The sequence below is a fragment of the Myxocyprinus asiaticus genome, chromosome 14, assembly GCF_019703515.2.
Source record: "Myxocyprinus asiaticus isolate MX2 ecotype Aquarium Trade chromosome 14, UBuf_Myxa_2, whole genome shotgun sequence".
Classification (NCBI taxonomy): Eukaryota; Metazoa; Chordata; class Actinopteri; order Cypriniformes; family Catostomidae; genus Myxocyprinus; species Myxocyprinus asiaticus.
Genome location: NC_059357.1, coordinates 968,664 through 989,303, shown reverse-complemented (window position 1 = coordinate 989,303; position 20,640 = coordinate 968,664). Strand labels below are relative to the sequence as shown.

Here is a 20,640-nt window from a genome sequence, read left to right as displayed (position 1 = left end):
CCTGCCACACTTCACACATTGTTCAGGAATGGTTTGAGGAACATGATGAAGAGTTCAAGGTGTTGCCCTGGCCTCAATTCTCCAGATTTCAATCCGATTGAGCATCTGTGGGATGTGCTGGACCAACAAATCCGATCCATGGAGGCCCCATCTCGCAACTTACAGGACTTGAAGGATCTGCTGCTAATGTCTTGGTGCCAGATACCACAAGACACATTCAGGCATCTTGTAGAGTCCATGCTTCAGTGGGTCGGCGCAGAGGACAAATATCATATTAGGCAGGTGGTCATAATGTTTTGGTTTATCAGTGTAGATGTGGAGTTGGACACCGAGAAAGTTTGTCAGAAGCCACATCTGCAGCCACATTAATGTATTTACACAGCAATTACAGTTGCAGGGAACAATATACTGTAGCATCTGTTTGAATATAATATTTGTCAAAAATTTTGTTGTGTTGATTCTCATGCACAGCTGACAGCACGCTGATTGTTAAGACAATGGCATACTGGACATTCCAGATATTCAATCCCAGAGTTATAGTACAAAAAAAAAATTTCATCTAGTGTCTAGCATCAAACCTTTTGGCGAACATTAATTTTTTTAAAATATCCCAAAAACCGCAACCCCAGATTCTATCATTTTAACCCACAATTGTGTTTTCAAATAAGCCCAATTTGTTGTGGAAGCTCGACCCTGGCACCACTCCACATGTGCTGCAGCTGCTTTGGGAAGAAAGAATGAGAAGACGTGTGTGTCTCTAGTCCTGTTCGACATGCTCCGAGCAGGATTTGAACTGGCGTCTCCGGCATGGGAGGCGGGCACCCTACCGAGGAGGCTAAAGGCTACAGCCACTAGAGTCAATTGCTAGTGCGGCTCTAGAGGCCAGGGGAGTGAGGTTTACACACTTCACAGCTACCTACCAGCTGGCTCCCATTACACTCACCCCCATCCGGGTCACGGTACCACTGTAACTGGTCTACCCGCTCAGAGCGGGATTCAAACTGGGGTCTCCAGCATTGGAGGCGGGCGCACTAATGAGGAGGCTAAAGGCTACAACCTCTAGCGTCAGTCACTAGTGCATCTCTTGAGGTCAGGGGAGTGAGGTTTACACACTGCACAGCTACCTACCAGCTGGCTCCCTTTACACTCACCCCCCTAAACCTCACTCCCATCCGGGTCACGGCACCACAGTAACCGGTCTACCCGCTCAGAGCGGGATTTGAACTGGGGTCTCCAGCACACTCACCCCCTAAGCCCCCTGTACATTTTTAAAAATTAGAATTAATTTTCTTTACAGAAAATATCGATACACAGCATGTTGGGGCTATCTTGGAAGAGAAGTTAGGGTGGTAATTCCATCATGTGTGGGGACTAGGATCCAGAAAACATTTGCTGAAGACTCTGGAGACTATGGTGGCTTTAAGATTCCCCCTCTAAGAGCTCAATAGTTTACTCTTATAACAGTATAAATAAAAAAATAATTCAAACAAACTCAGGTTTGAGTCATCAATTTATTTTAAATTTCAACAAAATGAGGGGGGCCTGGGTAGCTCAGTGAGTATTGATGCTGACTACCACCCCTGGAGTCGTGAGTTTGAATCCAGGGCGTGCTGAGTGACTTCAGCCAGGTCTCCTAAGCAACCAAATTGGCCCGGTTGCTAGGGAGGGTAGAGTCACATGGGGTAACCTCCTCGTGGTCACGATTAGTGGTTCTCACTCTCAATGGGGCATGTGGTAAGTTGTGCATGGATCGCGGAGAATAGCATGAGCCTCCACATGCTGTGAGTCTCCGCGGTGTCGTGCACAACGAGCCAACGAGACGCTCAGAAGCGGAGGCAACTGAGACTTGTCTTCCGCCACCCCGATTGAGGAGAGTAACCGCGCCACCACGAGGACCTACTAAGTAGTGGGAAATGGGCATTCCAAATTAGGGAGAAAAGGGGATAAAAAAATACAAAAAAATTATAAAAAAGAAATTCAACAAAACCTGACATCCGAAGCCATGTTAATATTATTTGAATTTTTCTTATTTTTATTTTAAGTTTTTTTTTTTTTTACTTTTTTATTATACATATACAAAATGTATACAAACATATACAACTTGTTAATTATTATTTAAATATTTGTGCAGCGAAATACATTAGTTAAACGTCACATAAGTGATTTGCATATGCATGAGGCACAGGGGGCGTGGTCAAATGCAGGTCTGACCCGTTTGTTTTTACAAATGCGACAGACACTTCAGCTGAAGTCTTGCATTCTTGTCTGAGTTAATTCAGTTACTTTGTTTTAAAGATGTCTAATCTTAGTGGTCTTACACGGAATGACCTTCACCACGTTTTCAAAACTTTTCTGGAAAATCCCATGTTTTCCAACTATGACAGCGGTGAGAAATTGCTTCTTTTATTTTCTGATACTTTGCTTAATGTGTGACTTTATTTACTGTTTATATAAATTTACATAAATTTGCTTTATGTTGTTGTTAATACATAATATATAATGTAATACTAGCTTGAATGACTGTAGTGTGAGTGACATGCATGCAGAAGTGCAAAGAAGTAACAACAGTTTAATTAGAGCTTGTAATGTGATCAGATTCGTTAATGAGCATTTAGAAGGTTTAGATGATTGTTTTTATGTATGCAGATATATGTAAAGATCCCAGCAGGTAAATTATAGTCATGATGATGATGATGCAATAAAGCAGGTATAAAAAGGTTTTGTTGGAGGGGTTTGAATGGCACCATGGGACTAGTTGCAAATACACTAGATAATGTATGCTTGTGTAATATTCACTTTTAATGGCTGCTAACTTGATCTGGATTGTTCATTTTGGCCCAACTGGTTCCATTTTAAGGGCCAGATCTGTGTGCATCATTTGAGGTTATAACTGTATTTGTGTCATTATTAGAACAGTTATAACACCTGCTCATTGACACATGACTCAATAAAAGGTGAAAGTTACTCTGACTTGAGAAATGGCTTAAACAGTTGCAAATCTGTTATTCAAAAACATGATATTAGTTAGAATGTATTGCACTGAGTGTGTGAATAAAAAAGGATCAAAACAACTCTTAAATTAAATGGTCTAATCTGTCAAATCTAACACAACAGTCTATTGGCTTTGCGCTTAAATATTTGTAAAAATAGGATTGGTCTGTGGTACTACATCAGTGTTTGACCTATATGGCCGATATTGATATCTAAAGTGCAGCGTGCCCAGTGGTACTATGGTATTCTTTAAAGCCAGTGTTGGGTGTAATGCATTAGTAAGTAATTAATTACTTTAATTAAATTACTTTTTCATTGAAAAAAGGAAAGTAAGGGATTACTCTTAATTTTTCAGTAATTTAATTACAGTTAGTTCTGATGTAATTGTGTTAAATACTTTATAAACTATAGAACAATTCTATATAAAACAATAGTGAATTTAAAATCAAAATTTAATGTCTAATGATAAACTATATGTTTTTTAATTTAACGCCGCCCCCTTAAATTCTTTGGCCAGTTCATGAATAATTAATTTGTTTTTATTTGATTTATTTGAAAGAAGAAAAATGAACAATTTCATGTCTATCATTATATTTTTCATCTGGCCGAGGAAAGTAATTAGTAATAAGTAGTAATGCAATTACTTTTCAGACAGAGTAATTAGTACAGTAATCTAATTACACTGTAGATGTAATTAGTAGTTAGTAATTAATTACTTTTTTAGAGTAACTTACCCAACACTGATTAAAGTACTTTGGAGTAGAATGTTAATACCATGGTATTTGAATATAGTATGCACTTAGTACCATATATATCATGCTATTATCATGATATTACATGGTATCGCCAGAATACCCCTAGTAAAATTGGTAAAAATGGTTAATTTTGTGGTTACTATTGTTTTACTGCAAACATCATAGTTAAACTGTGGTTACTGTAGTAAAACCAGGGTAATTTTCATATGTACTTTTTACATTGTAAGGGAGACTTGTCCTACTTATACTGCGTGTCGTTCCTACTGTGATTTTCCACTCTGACTTTATTATTTGAAGCATCTGTTGTATGAGGAACCATGCGGCTATAAACACATTTGAACTCATGACAAATACATGTCTGGCATACCAGACACGCGGTCCCGAGCATGCCACACAGCTGCACTCTGCACGTGCCGCGGCTCCGCCCACCCAGCGCCAGCGCCTGCAGCACGTGTCAAAACACGAGCTCACCGTGAGGAACAATACTACAAAATGAGGACGTGAACACAATATTGGATGTTTTGAAGTATTGAGAAGTTAACTGAAAAGGAATATGCGGGTATACACTTGTTGGCTTTAATTGAGAGAAATATACAAATATGTTTTACCTGTTTGAGGAAGTAGTTGCATTGTCTAATGTATTTAAAGTCAGTCAAATATATGTGGATGACATTGTTTCCCGTGTTGAGCGTCATTTTAAGGACATTCTTCGTTTGTTTTGGAACAAAGAGACTCGTTGCTCATTGATTTAGCACTAGAGTAACTAGGACTAACAGTTGACCAATCAGCGAGCGAGAATCTGCTCCGGCCTCTTTAAGGACTATCGTTTTACTGTTTAATATTAATTTTCCGTTGGCGAGAGAGCCAATCAGCGCTCTGAAGGCGTGTTTTCTCATGAATGTGTGATTAATGAGCACAATACGCTGGAGTGAAGCGCTAAGGTGTTGTTTTGGCAGGAGGTTCAACAGAATTAACCGACTCATCCGAAGCCCGTTTTGTCGTGTATATTTGATACATATTCGATAGATAATATCGTACTAATCATGCCCGGACAGGAGTCGGTTACTGTGGCGATTGGTCAGCAAAAATCATCTGGTTTTGTCTTAAAGAAGATCATGAATATTCCGCCTCCAAACATACTAGAGGGTCAAAACGACGGTAAGATGCATTTAACCTGCTAATAGTATGCATATCAAACCATAATAAAAGACAGAAAAATAATTAAAGTGTTAAATGTGTTTAAAAGCACATGCATACCTAATTCATGTTCTACCATGCACATGATCTAGATCTTTGTGTGTGTGTGTGTGTGTGTGTGTGTGTGTGTGTCAGCTGCTGCATTCATTGGTCCCCTAAAAGAACAGAAAGTTCCCTTGTAAATAAGTATTGTTGGTACTGTGGTACAATAATGGAATCAGATGGTAATACCATTACTGTATGATTACCATTTTCATATATTTACATAGTACAAGGAAGTTCAAAGAATATTATGGTACCATGTCCATAAAACCCCCAAGTCACTTTGGATAAAACCATATGCTAACTGAATGAAAATAAAATACTACATTACCATGGTACATGTCCCCCCCCCCCCCCAAAAATAAATAAATAAATAAATGGTACTACTAAAGTACTTTTTTGTCCTTTGATGTGATGTTAAACTGGACTAAATTCATCCCAAATATTTTACACACAGATATGTAGTTACAAACTAGTTAGTTACTATTTATAACATACACGAATCTATGCTACGTGACACCCAATAATAGTAATTAACAAAAGTTTTTTCACTGCGGTCTAAACTATGCTGTTTAGAGTAGATAATGCAAGGAATCTAGACCACATCCACACTAATTCGCTTAAGTTTGAAAACTAAATTTTCAGTTTTCTAACGTTGTTGTTTTCCAAAGTGTGGAGAGCGTTTTCGTAAGTCTCGGATTGTGGTGGAGAAAAAAACGCAGTTCCAGTGTGGATGAGAGGTGTCAACGTTGCAAAATTAATCCTATGCCATGTCAAAAACGAATACATTGCCGAATGTGCATTAATTTAGCTACAGTTAAAATATACTCTTTTGACCGTGAACGAATGCGAACACGTTCGACGCATGCGCACTACGACTGCTTTTAGTGCATTCAACGGCATGCGCTGACAATGCACGTGTTCAGAAAATCTGGGCCGCACGTGGACAGTCCGCTGATGATGAAATTTACCTCATGCATACTGTGCGCATACTAATCAGCAACGCTGGCAATTTTATTATTATAATTTTTTTTCTCCCCAATTTGGAATGCCCAATTCCTAGTGCGCTTTTAAGTCCTCGTGGTGGCGTAGTGATTCGCCTCAATCCAGGTGGCGGAGGACGAATCCCAGTTGCCTCCGTATTTGAGACCGTCAATCCACGCATTTTATCACGTGGCTTGTTGAGCGCGTTGCCACGGAGACACAGCGCACGTGGAGGCTTCGCGCCATCCACCGCGGCATCCATGCTCAATTCACCACGCGCCCCACCGAGAACAAACCACATTATAGCGACCACGAGGAGGTTACCCCATGTGACTCTACCCTCCCTAGCAACCAAGCCAATTTGGTTGCTTAGGAGACCTGGCTGGAGTCACTCAGCATGCCCTGGGATTCAAACTAGAGAACTAGTGAACTCCAGGGGTGGTAGCCAGTGTCTTTTACCACTGAGCTACCCAAGCCCCCGTAACGCTGACAATTTTAACGATTCCGGTTCCTTTACAAACAATTCACAAACTGACTCGAAACAAAAACAACATTATTGTTGGTAATATATTTTCTAGAGGTCGACCGATAGTGGATTTTGGCGATATCGATAACCAAGGTGGTGGAAAAGGCAGATAACTGATTAATCGGGCAAAAGATTTTTTTATTTTTATCGATTTATAGAATGATAAAACATTTATTAGTCTTTCCTTACTATGATAGGCACAGACATTGAGGCTAGAAGATTCCTATATATATATATATATATATATATATATAAACTATCGGTAGAGATTTTTGCCAATAAACGATTTTCCAAAAAGTAACTGGTGGCACCGATTAATCGGTAAAACCGATATATCGGTCTACCTCTAATATTTACATGTTTTTTATCCAAGCACCATTTATGACAACAAAACTTCTTGCAGATGTAGTTAAAGATGTTCATATTCTTAACAACTAGTCAGAAATAACACTTACGTAAAACTCATGAGATGTAAGAGGTTCTATTATTTTTCATTTTAATTTACTGAAAAATTCCCAACCCTAGTCTAGAGCTGTGTTTGATCGCAAGTCTGTTCAAAGCAAAGTGTGTATTTTAATATTTCTGTTTGCATAAAAAAAAAGGTAAATTTCCTATTAAATTTTGCATATTGTTCTTTTGATGTTTGACTAAATTATAGTTCTTCTCTCAATGAAACAGATATTGAGAAGGAGAAACAGAGTGCGGGTGGTGATGGGGCGGCAGGTGGGGGCGGCAGTGGTGTTTCGGGGGGCGTCTCGGCCTCGCTCACCCCCACCATCTGGGACAAGACCATCCCGTACGACGGCGAGACCTTCCACCTGGAGTATATGGACCTGGACGAGTTCCTGCTGGAGAACGGCATTCCCGTGACTCTGGAGGAGGAGTTGAGTAAAGATCCGGAGACGGAGCAGCGCGGAGGCGAGGCAGACGAGTCCTCCACCGCTTCAGAGGAACCGGCGGCCGTCCCAGATATGCCTGAGGAGGAAGAACAAGAGGACGAGGAGGAGACGCTCACTGATGCAGCAGAACTGGAGTTGACGGAGAGTGCAGAAACTGAGACGATGAGTGAGTACACACACACACACACATTAATATATCGAGACACACACATTAAGAACTATTACAAAGTAGAATGTTACGTTATTTCTCTGAGCTGACAGAAATACACTTTTGTGTACTTTTCAGAAACCAAAGCTGATGCAGATCGTGTGACGCCCACCCCAGTCGACCCGGAAGAGATTGAGGTGAACATGACCTTCCAGCCCGACCCCACAGACCTGGTTCTGTCCAGCGTTCCCGGAGGAGAACTCTTCAACCCCCGAAAACATCGCTTCTCAGAAGACGAGCTGAAGCCACAGCCCATGATCAAAAAAGCCAAGAAAGTGTTTGTTCCTGAAGATGCAAAGGTGAGAGATTACCTCCCATTACCTCACTCATCCAAGATCAGGGATAAACTTTCTGAAAATGCTTCTGGAGAAAACCGTAACAGTCCGCGTGTTCTTCTTGTTCCAGGAGTATTTTACCGTTCGTTTTCTCTATAGGCATTGCAAAAAATGCTTCAGTAAAGACCAACTTGCTCCGAGATGAATCACAAATTTACAAACTTTGATTTAAACAAATAAGTATTTGAATATCGGGAAGAAACTCGAAGATACAAGACACTAACTACTCAAAGTATTGCGAATGTCACTGATTGGCGGATCTCGCGTCAGGATTGTAGTTTGTTAAGCACTTAAAAGATTTCTTTCAAAGTTTCACTTTGGGGGGCTCTGGGTATCTCAGCGAGTACTGACGCTGACTACCACCCCTGGAGTCGTGAGTTCGAATCCAGTGAGTGCTGAATGACTCCAGCCAGGTCTCCTAAGCAACCAAATTGGCCCGGTTGCTAGGGAGGGTAGAGTCACATGGGGTAACCTCCTCGTGGTCGTGATTATTGGTTCTCGCTCTCAATGGGGCGTGTGGTAAGTTGTGTGTGGATCGTGGAGAGTAGCATGAGCCTCCACATGCTGTGAGTCTCCGCGGTGTCATGCACAACGAGTCACGTGATAAGATGCGCGGATTGACGGTCTCAGAAGCGGAGGCAACTGAGACTTGTCCTCCACCACCCGGATTGAGGCGAGTAACCGCGCCACCACGAGAACCTACTAAGTAGTGGGAATTGGGCATTCCAAAATGCTATTTTTTATAATTTCATAAAACCAGAAAAACTTAAATATTCTTAATTGTTTTGTTTTTTTTAAAGATCCAGAAATATGTGTATTCTACAATTGTAATTGTATGTTAGTTTTGCTAGTTGCTATCTTGATTATTTAATTTATTTTGCATGTTTTCTTGTAGGATGATAAGTATTGGTCACGGAGGAAGAAGAACAACGTGGCAGCGAAACGTTCACGTGACGCTCGCCGTCTGAAAGAGAATCAGATCGCCGTACGTGCCTCATTCCTGGAGCGTGAAAACGCGGCGTTGCGACAGGAAGTGGCCGAGTTGCGGAAAGACTGCGGCCGCTGCAAGAAGGTCATGTCCCTGTACGAGGCCAAATACGGAGCACTGTAAGGGACAAAATCTACCAAGACACAACGCAATCTCCCCAGAAAAATTCACACCATTTCCGCATCTGGGGATTATGGGTAATTCAGTTGCATTTGGTGTGTGGATGAGTGGACACTAGAGCACACTTTTAATTCAGTAATGTTTTCAAGAGTTTCATGTTCAATAAAAATCAGGAAGTGAAAGGGTTTTTTAGAGACACAAGTTCTCTACTGATGTGAAAGTGCCGTTGAGCGAGAAATCCATCCTGAAAAAACTAAAAAAACGATGTAACATCACCTCCCAAAGCATGAAATCTACCCTTTGACGTCTGTCATACCTCATTCCACTCCTCCCTACGACCCCAGTGTGGCTGCCAGACAGACCCTCACTTCGACTAGTGATGAAAGCGGCGAGTTTATCGCTGTAGTCAGTGTGAAAGAGAGATCTGGCACCCTCTGTGGCGGAACGGAGGAATTGCAGACAGCGGAAATCAAGAGTTAAGAGTTGGAGGTCAGAATGAGAGTTTTTTTGGTCATGGTAATGGTGACCTTCCAGTTTTTTTCCTGGTTTTGCCACACTGAAAAGAGTTTCCTCCCCTTGTTTACACTTGACACATGTCTATGTTTGTGTACAAAGATGTAAAGGAGGTTTTCTCACCGTGACATGTGGGAAGTTTGCCGTAAGTAGAAAAAAGTGCATGACCCACTATGTGAAGCAATTGTTTTGTCTTTTTTCTATAAAAACGAGTGCTAGTAAGCTTCCAGAGTGCAAGCGATGACATCAATAGGGTCTTTGTGGTTGATAGAGGTGTTGTCCTTCTGTCAAACCCAAAGAGACGAAAGATGAGTCCTTCGTTTTCAGGACTGTAAACATACGCTTGTATCTCTCCACTACACATTTTTTAAGGTGTTGTTGTTCTTCCAGAATAATAATATGTACACGTGTGATATTTCTATTGTGCAGATTTATTGAGTTACCTTATAGTGACTGTATATCTTCTACTGAGTGCTTCTACTCTGTTATAATGCAACTTGATGGTGACAAGCAAAAGTAATTCAGACAATAACGAAACATTTGTTAGTTTTAACTGGAACATTTGTGCAGGGATTTTAATTGTAAGTTGACTAAACAACTGGATTGTTTTTTGTTTAGTTTTTTTAGTTTCAGGGTTTAATTCAAGGCAATAATACGTAATTCATCTTTACCTCAGATTAGATATCTCTGCCAAGTGTTTTAATTTAATTTTTGTGTTTTTATTAATTATTAGCAGTACTCTTCTATGAGAGCACTGTGGAATCAGGCAGCTCAGTTCTGTTGTGTGCGTGATAAATGTGCGATTAATGGGCCTCATTCATGAAACGGGCTCAGAATGAATTTCTGTGTAAATGGTTCGTGCGCAAATTGTCACATTGCATAAAATCGTACAGAAATTCTTGTATTCTGTGTAATTTTTTGTAAAACCATGTTCATGTCAATTTTCGCTTTGCGGAACTTCTGTAAATTGTCACCCTCTGTGGAAATTATTCGTAAAACCATTCTTGCATCAGTTGTCGCATTGCATAAAAACCTATGTACATTCACCCCTGGAGTCACGAGTTTGAATCCAGGGTGTGCTGAGTGACTCCAGCCAGGTCTCCTAAGCAACCAAATTGGCCCGGTTGCTAGGTAGGGTAGAGTCACATGGGGTAAACTCCTCGTGGTCGCTATAATGTGGTTCATTCTTGGTGGGGCGCGTGGTGAGTTGTGCGTGGTTGCCGCGGTGGATGGCGTGAAGCCTCCACACGCACTACGTCTCCACGGTAACGCGCTCAACAAGTCACATGATAAGATGCACAGGTTGACGGTCTCAGACGCGGAGGCAACTGAGATTCGTCACTACGCCACCACGAGGACTTAAAAGCACATTGGGAATTGGGCATTCCAAACTGGGAGAAAAAGGGGAAAAAATCATTCACAAAATTTTTCATATTCGTAAATTGATTGCATTAAAACATTCTGTGTAAACTGTTTTTAAAACTATTTTTACATCAATTATCGCATTTCTTAAAAAAATGTAAATTGTGACATTCTGTGTGAATTGTTCATAAAGCCATTCTTAAGCAAATTGTCGCGTTACGTAAAAACGTAAGTACATTTTCAGATTCTATGCTAGTCTTTCACAAAATTATTCATTTTCTTAAATTGATTGCGTTAAAACTTAAAATGTGACATTCTGTGTAAATTGTTTGTAAAACCATTTTTGCATCAATTGTCGCATTTCTTAAAAAAAGCAAAAAAAAAAAGAAAACGTAAATTGTGACATTCTATGTGAATCGTTCATAAAGCCATTTTTAAGCAAATTGTCACATAACCTAAAAACGTAAGTACATTTTCGGATTCTGTGCTAGTCGTTCACTAAATTATTCTTACGTAAATTGATGCATTGCGTTAATTCGCATTGTCCTATTTCGTGTGAATTGTTTGTGAAACGATTCTTACATCAGTTGTTGCATTGCTAAAAACAAATGTAAATAGTTGAATTCCATGTAAATCGTTCAGTTAATTGATGCGCTGCATTAAAAGTTAAATCGACATATTCTGTTAATTGGTTTTACGAACGATTTACACAGAAATGCATTCTGCTTGTGTTTTATGAATGATGCCCAATGTGTGAGATGGTACAAACATTGGAATTATTTTCTTTTAGATATTTTTTGGACATTTCTTGATATAAAAACTCTTGACATTAGCATAATCAGCACTAGTATCATTACAGTCCCACAAGTGTCATTCTTCGCTGTTATTCCAGAGATAATGAACTGGACGTGAGATTTACGAAGGATTTAGGGATTATATTTTTAAATGGCGGAAAAGCCATAATGGGCTTCCAGTTTGTAAGCAGTGTATTCAAGCTGTCACGGTTTGTTTTTAACATGCATAAAATTCTCCACAAAGTGTACTTACATCTTCATTTTTCCGCTGAAAACAAACAAAACGTTTTTTCTTTTGGGGGTGGCAACAATGTATTTTTATGGGTTGGGTTTTAAGGTACGTTATGTTTGGTTTCTTTTTTGCCAAACTAATGTATGTAATTTTAAAGGATTGTGCTTTTGTAAACAGGTAAAAAAAAAAAAAAAAAAAAATTTGTTTATTAATTGAGTGTTGCATGCATGCTGATGTCATAGTGACTCTGTGCAGTGGGCGTGTCCTTCCCATCCACACATAGATAAAAACAGTTTTGATCGTTTCTTTTTCACTCGTTTAAATTAATGTATAATACAAACCAGACACATCTAGAACTTTTGTGTTCAAAATTTTCAAGAAGGAAATTTAGCTGGGTTTGTTCGTATGCTTTTAAAAGGCCAGTTTTTGTGATATAAATTGAATCCAATGGAGTTATTAGTCTTACCTCTGTTTTGCAACCGTCCAAATGTTTGCCTGTTACATTTTAGTTTCAGTTTAAGCTTTATATCTGTACGTTTTGTGTTGGACTACATACAACTGAAATGTAGCAGTCGGACTCAGTTTCGCTCAAATGGAAATCTGATATATGGACAATGTACAAATAAATGTACAAATATTAGGATTTTATATATGTACATATATGCCCATAAATAAGTATAACCATATATTACATTCTAATATTTGTTCTGACTTTAAAATGGCCATTGTGTAAGATATGTGGCATAGACATATATGTGACATTTTTATCACTCATATCATATATGTGCATGCATTGCCTGCCATATATCAGATTTTTGTATGGGTGTTCTTAACAAAACCATATAACTTTACATTATATATATATATTAGTACATTTTTAAAAAGGACTCTATATTTCTTTTTTAAAGAGTGATATGTTGTTTTTTATAAAAAATAAATAATGTAATGCAATCTCGTGTAATGCAGTATGTCTCAACTGTATCCTGTATCATGCAAGTTAATAAAGCTATATATGAATTAACCTTGTTGAGGTCGTGATGGATCTGCTCTGTGATTGGTTCTTGCTGGTGACATCATACGGAGACATTTGCAGTACCAACAGTGAGGACTGCACACACACGTGTTATCACACACAGACTGATATGCACACATCTGTGCAATCTCCTCAGTTACACACACATGTCGTCCTCTGGATCTGGAGGTTCATTATGAATCTCAGTGTGTGTGTGAGATTGCGTAACAAAAAGCAGAACTCTCAAGAGCGTCGTTACATAACATCTGCTTCAAAAGGAGAGATCTGAATGTGTCTGAAGAGAAACACAATGCAACAAAGAGACGTCCAGAATGAAATGTTTAACCCTTGTGCGACCTTCGGGACATTTTTGTCTTTTTTATTTTTCATTTTGGCTGTGTTAATGTCAACGGCATACATTTTGCCAGAGGTGTGTATTTTTGGGGGAATTTTGATATTTCAACCTCAGTTCCTATAATACATCTATAATACACTGTGTACACAAAATAGTTACACTCAGGACCTTCAGGACAAAAATGTCCCCATTGAAACCCATTAAAACTGCAATATTTGATCCCAGTGCCATTAAAGCATAAAATCATGAATTATATGATATTATGCTTTCATTCTGGAGCCCTGGCTTCAACATTTACATTTTTAATATTTTACACCAGATGGCGCCATTTATCTCATGTTTAGCCTATGGAGCAAATACAAGCTTTTCCCCTATTCTCTGTTTGCTGTATTATAGAGCACTGCAGGACAACTGAATAAATGATGCAGATAAAATTGTGTGCGTGTGTTGGTATGGATGTCAGAGTGTGTGTGTGTGTGTTGGTATGGATGTCAGAGTGTTGTGTATGTGTGTATTGAGAAGTGTGTGTGTGTGTGTAAAACAACAGTGGCATTATGTAAACAAACTGGCATTTAAAGGGTTAAAATCCTGAAAATTAATGAATATTTGGTAGTTATGATCAGGACTGATTTTGATTAAAAAAAACTAATTCACTGAAAGTGGAAAATAATATTAATATATAATATTATTGTGGCAGTTTTTTGATGCGGACATTTTTGTCCTCTAAGGACATCAGAGTAACTTTGTTTTTATTGACGCACAAGGGTTAAATTCATTATCAGTTAAAAATCGACCCTATTAATGTCTTAATACACATACCTGGTCTTATTGTGTACAATTCATCAGTAAAATCTTGCCAGTAATTAAAGGATTAATGTAATGCTGGTTAGCATTAATGTGATAAAGATTAAAATAATAAAAAATAAGGATAGATTTGAAATTTTTTTTTTTTTTGATTTATGGAGATACCCTAGAGGGTGAAGTTGACCTTCAAATGAGGACGTTAATCTTTAAAAAATCATGGAAAATGTTATTCCTTATAAAATGACCGTCCCCCAAGATATTCTGCCATGTGATTATTTTTCATGACAATTAACAACATTTTCCCCAGTTTGAATGTGACAAAAATGATGACATTGATGTTTATAAATCATGGTATTGTTGGTTTATTAGATTAATGCATTTAACGTTAATCAGTGGCGTGTCCAGATTTTTTTGACTGGGGTGGCCCATGTGGGGCACAGACTCATACAAGGGTGGCATGAAGCGTAACTCGTCCCTGATATTAATACTAATAAGAAGAAGATATGTACATATTCAAAAAAAATTAATAGTCAATTAAAACTTACCTACAGTGTTCCTTACCTAAATAATTGATTAACTGTTATTAAATGTTATGTTAATACTCCAAAAAGCATTTATTTTTTACATATGGTATTTTTTCAGTATATTGTCTCTTTAAACTGCATAAATGTCATGGACACTGATAACGTGAACACACAGCAGTTCTGTGTAATTTTGTGGAGTTTTGGAGTGGAAGAGATGACGCTACCGTGGCTTGACGTAATACTATCAAGTAGGCTATTGTTTTATTTTGAGACAATAAAGAAGATATTTATTACTGTTACCATAGGCCTACATATATAGAATGAGCATGGATTTTAGTTTTGTGTAGGCTACTCAATTTAGCCATATATTGGGATGGCCAAAGGCAATTAGATTGAATAAACAGTGCTTTAAAAACAACTTACTTAATTTGAAAGGTGGTAATGATTCTAGGGGCCCAAAGGTCCAGGGGGGCCCACAACAAATTTGAAACTGTATTATTTTAATAGGTAAGGGGCCCAGAATTCCTTGCTACACACAGCACACAGCACGTGCATCAAATTATACAATATTTAGAGCAAGCAGGTGGTCAATTGGGCTTTAGAAGAATGGCAGAGCAAAGTGTGGGCACACTGTCATCAAGTGTAACTCGGACAAGAAAATGGTCAATTTAGTGTTAAGAAACCAACCTCAGGCAAGTCAGATGGGCATCATGTCACGCGTCATCTGATAATTGCATTAACAGAAAAATAAAAGGTTCTTACATGTGTACACTTGTCTATTTGGAGTGGAGTGGAGAGGTGGTGGTGGTGTAGTAGACTAAAGCACAGAACTGGTAAGCAGAAGGTTGCTGGTTCAATCCCCACAGCCATCACCATTGTGTCCTTGAGCAAGTCACTTAACTCCAGGTTGCTCCAGGGGGATTGTCCCTGTAAGTTGCACTGCCTCAGGGCACTGTAAGTTGCTTTGGATAAAAGCATCAGCCAAAGGCATAAATGTAAATGTATTTGTATGGCTTTCACCCTGTGTAGAAAACAAATGTGGGGTTGAGGGAACAGGAGTGGTTGGGAAGAAAATCACTGCAGGCAGATAGCAGGTGAACATGGAGAAAATTCAGTGGGAGAGTTCAGGCACGGGACTTCTAACGGGATGGATGATTGTATTGCTTTTTGTCATGTTGTACAATGTTTGCAGTATAAACTTTGTTTATAGTGAAATGGTCCCTCTTCCGATTTCTTCAAAACCTCTTCACGTGTGCACTTCAGCATTGTGGTCTCGAGGATCACATGACATGCAGCACGATCTACAGTGCACGTTCAAGCCAATGAAGCCATATTTCATTTCGGATGACTGTTCACAGTGTTTCCCCCGAGTCCACACAAATAACTATAATTTCCTGAAACTGCTTTCCGCTCCGATTTAAAGTCGGCATGAAATGAAAATTCACCCCATCTATTTTCTAAATGCATGTTATTGATCTTATTGTGAACGATTCATCCATGCATATGTTTTTTTTTTCTCTCTTTTGACCTTGTAATCTTTAATCAAAATGTAATGACTCAATCTTCCGGTGAAACGACAGACTTCTCTCTGGTGACGTATGCAGGACTTCTCCAATCATTTAGTCTACTTAAACCCCGCCCCTTTCTTATAAATACCACAACCTCGCGTAGAGTTGAACGAAGCATCAATCACATGTTGGTGAAGATGGCAAGGTGTAATTTTGTCTCTTTTTCCTTCAAAACTATCATTCCTGTGGTCCTGGGTATCTCAGCGAGTATTGACGCTGACAATCACCTCTGGAGTCGTGAGTTCGAATCCAGGGTGCGCTGAGTGACTCCAGCCAGGTCTCCTAAGCAACTAAATTGGCCCGGTTGCTAGGGAGGGTAGAGTCACATGGGGTAACCTCCTCGTGGTCGTGATTAGTGGTTCTCGCTCTCAATGGGGCGTGTGGTAAGTTGTGCGTAGCATGAGCCTCCACATGCTGTGAGTCTCCGCGGTGTCATGCACAACGAGTCGTGATAAGATGCACGGATTGACGGTCTCAGAAGCGGAGGCAACTGAGACTTGTCCTCCGCCACCCGGATTGAGGTGAGTAACCGCGCCACCATGAGGACCTACTAAGTAGTGGGAATTGGGCATTTCAAACTGGGGAGAAAAGGGAATACATTTTTTTTTTAAACTATCGTTCCTTAACCCAAACTTCCTTGGTTACGGAATGAGGAGGAATAACGGCGGTTGTGTTCGAGACATTTCATGCCTGAATATCTGAGGTGATCACTAATGAATGCAATGCTTCGGATGCCTCTGGAGTTTATTTATATTTTTGAATGCAGTTATTTTGGGATGCACAGCACAAGTCAGTGTTTTTTCCCTTTATATTCAGTGTATTGTGATTCAAAACATTAAAATATAGTTATCATTTCCTCACTCATTTTTCAACGGCTACAGACTCTTCGTAAGCAAAGACCGCAATGTGCTCGTGTGTTTATGTTGTCAGTTTGATCATCAATGTGTTGAGATCGCTTCTCAATTTCACTGATAACCATGTGACCGGTGTGCACCGTTTTGCTACGGTTTCCAGGTTGAACGACGTTTCCTCAAAACGATGTGAAACGGGATTTGAGGTAAGTTTTCTCTCGTTTGGTGGGTGTATCAGAGGTGTTACCCAATCAGCAGTGACGTGCATATAAACCCTGCCGTATTAAAAAGGCAGTGCGCACAATGGATCCAACTAAAGTCCTTTACAAGTGTGTCAACTGCAGGTTGGTGTATGCAACAACTGAAGACATCAGAAGAAATGTTTAACTTGTCATCCTGAAATTCGAGGCAAATGTTGGATCACCATAATTAGGAACCACAGTTTCCACATATCCCTTCACTCGATTGGGATGTTCTCTGCAATTCTGGATGGCAACAGCAGTGACTGTAACATCGAGCATATTTTGTAGTATTAAACACGTATTTAAACCGATTTCATCAGGCTCTGAAAATTCTTCGAAAATAACGCAAAGAATGGCCTTCTCAGCTGCCATAGTTGCAATGCTTGCGTAACACAACAGGGTGTTCAATGCACCACCATTTCCGTTTAAATAAACGTTTTGCTACGTTTTGTCGGGGCTGAACGTGCCCCAGGTTCTACCTGGTTTTATCGAAGGCCCGTCTCCGACTTGTGAAATGGCCAATCACAGTTTGTGGATGGATGAGGTAGAGACTAACCTCCGCCTCTGTTCTATGCTTTTGCCCTTTGTATAGAATAATGACGGACACTAAGGGGTAATCATGAATATCCCCATGCACACACCTCACCCTCATCCGGCATCCTGCATCCAAAGCCCTGCCTTGAACCAAGCATTGATGAATTGAGGTTTGATTACAGCCTGAATCCACCAAGGCTTGATATGTACCCCCTTGGATACTCACCGGTATCCGGTACATCCCAGCTCGATCAGGGGTGGCCTGTGGCACGTCAGGAATTCGAACAAATGCCCCCACCTCCACCAGCTGGCATTGGTCCTGGAAATGCCCAGGATTCCCGTAGCAACAGTTTAGAATTAAGAGTTTAGGATTCGTCAGCAGCCATATCACCCTGCAGCTCTCGCCTGGTTGCCCACTGAAGCTAAGCAGGGTTGAGCTTGGCCAGTTCCTGGATAGGGGACCTCCTGGGAAAACGAAGGTTGCTGCTGGAAGAGTTATTAGGGTGTCCAGCAGGGGGTGCTCACCATGCAGTCTGTGTGGGTCCTAATGCCCCAGTATAGTGATGGGGACACTATACTGTAAAAAAAAAAGCACAGTATAGGTGTGTATATGGTGTGTGGTGAGCATTCTGGTGCACTATGGCTGCTGTTGCATCATCCAGGTGTTTGCTGCACACTGGTGGTGGTTGAGGAGGTTCCCCCAATACTATATAAAGTGCTTTGAGAGCATCTTTTTTTTTTCATACAATGTAAGTGAATGGTGATTGAGGCTAACATTCTGCTTTTTAACAATCCCTAAGTCGTACAGGTTTGGAACAACATGAGGGTGAGTAAGTGATGCCAGAATTTCGATTGAACTTTAATATAAAAGGGTCCCTGTAATAAAAGATGACTAGATTCCCCTTCAAAACTTCATAGTATGAAAGTCTCTTTCTCGTGAAATGATGAGAGAAAAATAAATAGCTTTAGTTATTTTTTTTAGTTATGTTTAGATCACTCAGATTTGGCTTTCATTCCGAAATCTGTGACAAAATGATGCAAATGTGGTCATATGAATGAATAATACACATTTATTTAAAGGAATACACTGGGATCAGTACAAGTAAACATTAATCAACAGCATTTGTGGAATAATGTTGATTACCACAAACATTAATTTCGACTCGTTCCTCCTTTTCTTTAAAAAAAAAGCACAAATCTGTGTTCCAGTAAAGAAAAGGAGGGACACGCCCCTCTGAAAGCAGAAGACACGCCCCCTCAGACAGCAGAAGACACGCCCCCTCAGACAGCAGAAGTCTGTTCAGTGTTTCCCTGCAGCTGAATGATACTGCATAAGAGCAGCAGTAAAGTAACCATAGTAACAACACGTGTCTCAAGATTTTGCCACGTTGAAATGCTTTAATTTGGAGCTCAGAGTGTCAAAACACTAAAACCATGACCTGCTGTGATAAAACAGAGCTGCTTCTCATTTTTCAAAACTGTACAATAAAAAGACAGATTTATCTTTTAATATCCTACAAAGAAATGTTATCTAGTCATTCCACCAGCACAGTTCCCGGTCTTGAGTACAGATAGCTAACCTTGTTAAAAAATACAAAGCAGGAGGTGGAAAGTAACGGATTACAACTACTCTCATTACAGTACTTGAGTACATTTTTTCTACTTTAAGTATAAATAAATAATAGTAATTTTACTTTTACTTGAGATGATTAACGTATTCAACTTCACTATTCATCACAAAGTACAAAAACAATATATATTTTTTCTGAATATTTGGGAAGAAAGTTATGAGTGCTAAATCTGTTTATAAACTAAAACATGTTGTGCGCGGCATAAACTGCTGCCGGTGTCCTCTCTTCTCTCGCTTCTCCAACACTTTCTGCCCCGTCACTATACAAGAACTGTAATACTGTGATTTTCTGCATATAAAGAGCCGTTCATTCAGGTATGAGGGAACCGTCTGAACACGTTTAACCACTGATCAAACTTCATTTGTCAATGTTTTAACTGTGTCAAACATGAACACAATGTAGTTTGACATATATGTGGGGATATCTTATTTACTTGCTACTATAAGTCTAAAACAAACTTTTTATATACCTTAAAAAGATACAATGCCAATAGTGTCGGAAATTAACAGGGACTCGGGGCAAAAATGCCACAGAAATTGACAAAAATATCCCCAAAATTCAAAATATGGGGGTAAAAAATGGCCACGCAACGAGTTCCCGTGTTTTATTAATAATATCTGATATAGTTACAATTACATACATTGCAATCTTCTTTTGACCACTGAACATGACTGTTTTCCCTCCGTCCGGTTCCTCACACCATCATGCGCACAGACGGGCTCTCCGCTTCTATCAATCCGCATCAGTTCAGTATTGTACTCCAGCGTTAAATTCTGTAACCATTCGCCCCTCTTGTTCAAAATAAACTGTCCTAGCGGGCAAGGGCGTAGATTTGGCTTGAACATTGGTGGGGGTTACAGTGTGAAAAATGTACATGTTTCCACTGATCATTGTATAAATATTGGGGGGGGTTGTACTTGCTTGTTTTGATTGTTGGTGGGGGTTACCTCCCCCCCATCCCCCCTGGAATCTACACCCCTGCTAGAGGGTAATGATCTCGCTCATGGTGCTGTACTGTATTACCCTGCCCTGTCTCACCCGCTAGAGGCCAAAAGTGTGTAAGGGATGGATGTTATATAAAGAAGGTATGAGAAATCACAAAACATAATGTAACCAAATGCTACAATTTACTGAATAATAATATCTCAATATGTTAAATAACCATAATGATAA

The 20,640-nt window shown here is 39.6% G+C and overlaps 2 protein-coding genes across 3 annotated transcripts in view; both read left to right on the top strand.

Annotated features, from left to right (window-relative positions):
- Positions 1-20,640, top strand: part of LOC127451283 (nuclear factor 7, ovary-like) — a 140,044-nt gene that overhangs the window by 48,204 nt on the left and 71,200 nt on the right. The window lies entirely within an intron of this gene.
- On the top strand, positions 2,219-12,897 carry LOC127451293 (thyrotroph embryonic factor-like). Of its 2 annotated transcripts, none has more exons than XM_051715864.1 (4): positions 2,219-2,386; positions 7,174-7,560; positions 7,681-7,901; positions 8,833-12,897. In XM_051715864.1, the coding sequence occupies exons 1-4, from the start codon at positions 2,296-2,298 to the stop codon at positions 9,046-9,048; spliced, it is 915 nt and encodes a 304-aa protein (XP_051571824.1). In that variant the 5' UTR covers positions 2,219-2,295; the 3' UTR covers positions 9,049-12,897. The 2 variants fall into 2 exon arrangements, with proteins under 2 accessions (XP_051571824.1, XP_051571823.1); XM_051715863.1 differs by lacking the exon at positions 2,219-2,386 and adding an exon at positions 4,653-4,904.